The following is a 1,628-nucleotide window of genomic DNA, read 5'->3' as shown; positions in this document are numbered from 1 at the left end:
TTCTGGTCTGTTATAATCTCTAGCATATTATAAGTATCAGATGTATTCATTCATCATAATTATCAGAGTACGCAGTTGATCCATTCAAAGGTCATCTTCTAAACATCGATGTATTGTTTCTTGTTTGGCTTTAATCTCTGCTAGTTTCTTGTTTGGCTTTAATCTCTGCTAATAAAGATCAAATAACTGGCTTAATTTTGAAAACATTTTCCCAGTTCACTTAATTCATCAAATAATAGTCCTGCTTAACCAAAAGAAATGTTGGAAAATTTTTGTTGCAAAAGAGAACTAATTGAAATAATAAAAAAAAAGCCTGAAAGTGTTTGTGATTTATTATCTCTATTTTAGTTGAAAACAGCACTAATTCTGTTAATCAAACATGAGGAACAATGGAGAATTTCTCCTGTTTATGAAACATAAGTTGCTTCTCTATGTATGCTTCTATAGCACGCTGAAACTCTTCATTGCTCAACTCTTCCACAATCTCCGCTGTGCTTTCGCCTGATCTTTCATTTTTCGGGCACATCTCGCTCTCTGATCGACGCAGCTCTTTTCCAGGCTTCTCCGAAATGTCTGGTTTCAAATTCTCCGATTGGCTTCTGTGAAGCACTTTCTGATCCACAATTGAGAGCTCACCAGGCTGTAACTTAACTTCAGCAATTGACTCGTAACATGATTTGGATTCTACAGTATTGATTTCGCCTACGATCTCTTTGTCCTGATACACCACCTCTTCCTCCGAAACAGCAGACTGATTTTCCGCTTTTAGATTATCATTTATTTCTATATTATTCGTGAATTCTGAGTACGGATTTGTGTCTGATTTTTCGGTGAAGGACGATGAGGAGGTGAATTGGCCTGATTTTATCAGTAGCGTGAGGACGATAACGTTGCTTAGCACGAAGATGAAAAAAGGATTAGTGATAATTGAGATGAATTGACGAAAGTAAACTTTCGAGATTTTGAGGATGAAGGGAATGCGAGATGAAATCCAGGAAATGAAGATGAGCAGGAGGCAGATTTCGAGAATTCGAAACAATTTGGCCAGGTTTCGGAGTCTACGATACCTTAGCATTGCGCTTTGCTTCTCAGTTTTCAGGTTATCGAAGTCGAAGGCAAAGGATTCCATCACAAAATTAAGGTTCAAGCGATTGTTTATGAAACAGGGTAGAAAGTTTTGCTTTTCAGGGACTGGAGAGTGTGGTTAAGAAGTAAAGCCTACTTTGCATGAACTCACAAATGCTGAGGCATGGGTTTTTATAGACCATCGATATTAATTCGATATTCCATACTCCCTTTCTCTTGTTCAATTTTCTGCATCACTTTTTCATACATTTTTCAATATTTATTTAAAGTATGACTCTATTATATTTTCTAAATTTCTTTTATTATTAAAAGTTTTATGTTTAAACTTTTATTCAAAAAAAAATTTAAAATAAAACATTGCGAAACTATATTTTATAGAGGTGTCGAAATGCGTGTAAATAGTAAATGTAGAGAAATTAATGAGACAGAGTTAGTACGTTTTAGGCCAGAGTAATTTATTTAAATTAATGTTTCTACTTTATTAATTTAGCAGAAGTTTTACAATAGCAATCAAATTAGAATTATTTAGTATTAGTTATTTA

At 34.1% G+C, this 1,628-nt stretch overlaps 1 protein-coding gene across 1 annotated transcript; it reads right to left on the bottom strand.

Annotated features, from left to right (window-relative positions):
* Positions 1-373: 373 nt before the first annotated feature.
* Positions 374-1,129, bottom strand: LOC141689899 (uncharacterized). Its single transcript, XM_074494410.1, has one exon. It carries the CDS (start codon positions 1,127-1,129, stop codon positions 374-376), a length of 756 nt encoding a protein of 251 aa, XP_074350511.1.
* Between the last annotated feature and the right edge of the window lie 499 nt (positions 1,130-1,628).

The sequence above is a fragment of the Apium graveolens genome, chromosome 2 (genome assembly GCF_009905375.1).
Source record: "Apium graveolens cultivar Ventura chromosome 2, ASM990537v1, whole genome shotgun sequence".
NCBI lineage: Eukaryota > Viridiplantae > Streptophyta > Magnoliopsida > Apiales > Apiaceae > Apium > Apium graveolens.
This window is presented reverse-complemented; position numbering and strand designations above follow the sequence as displayed.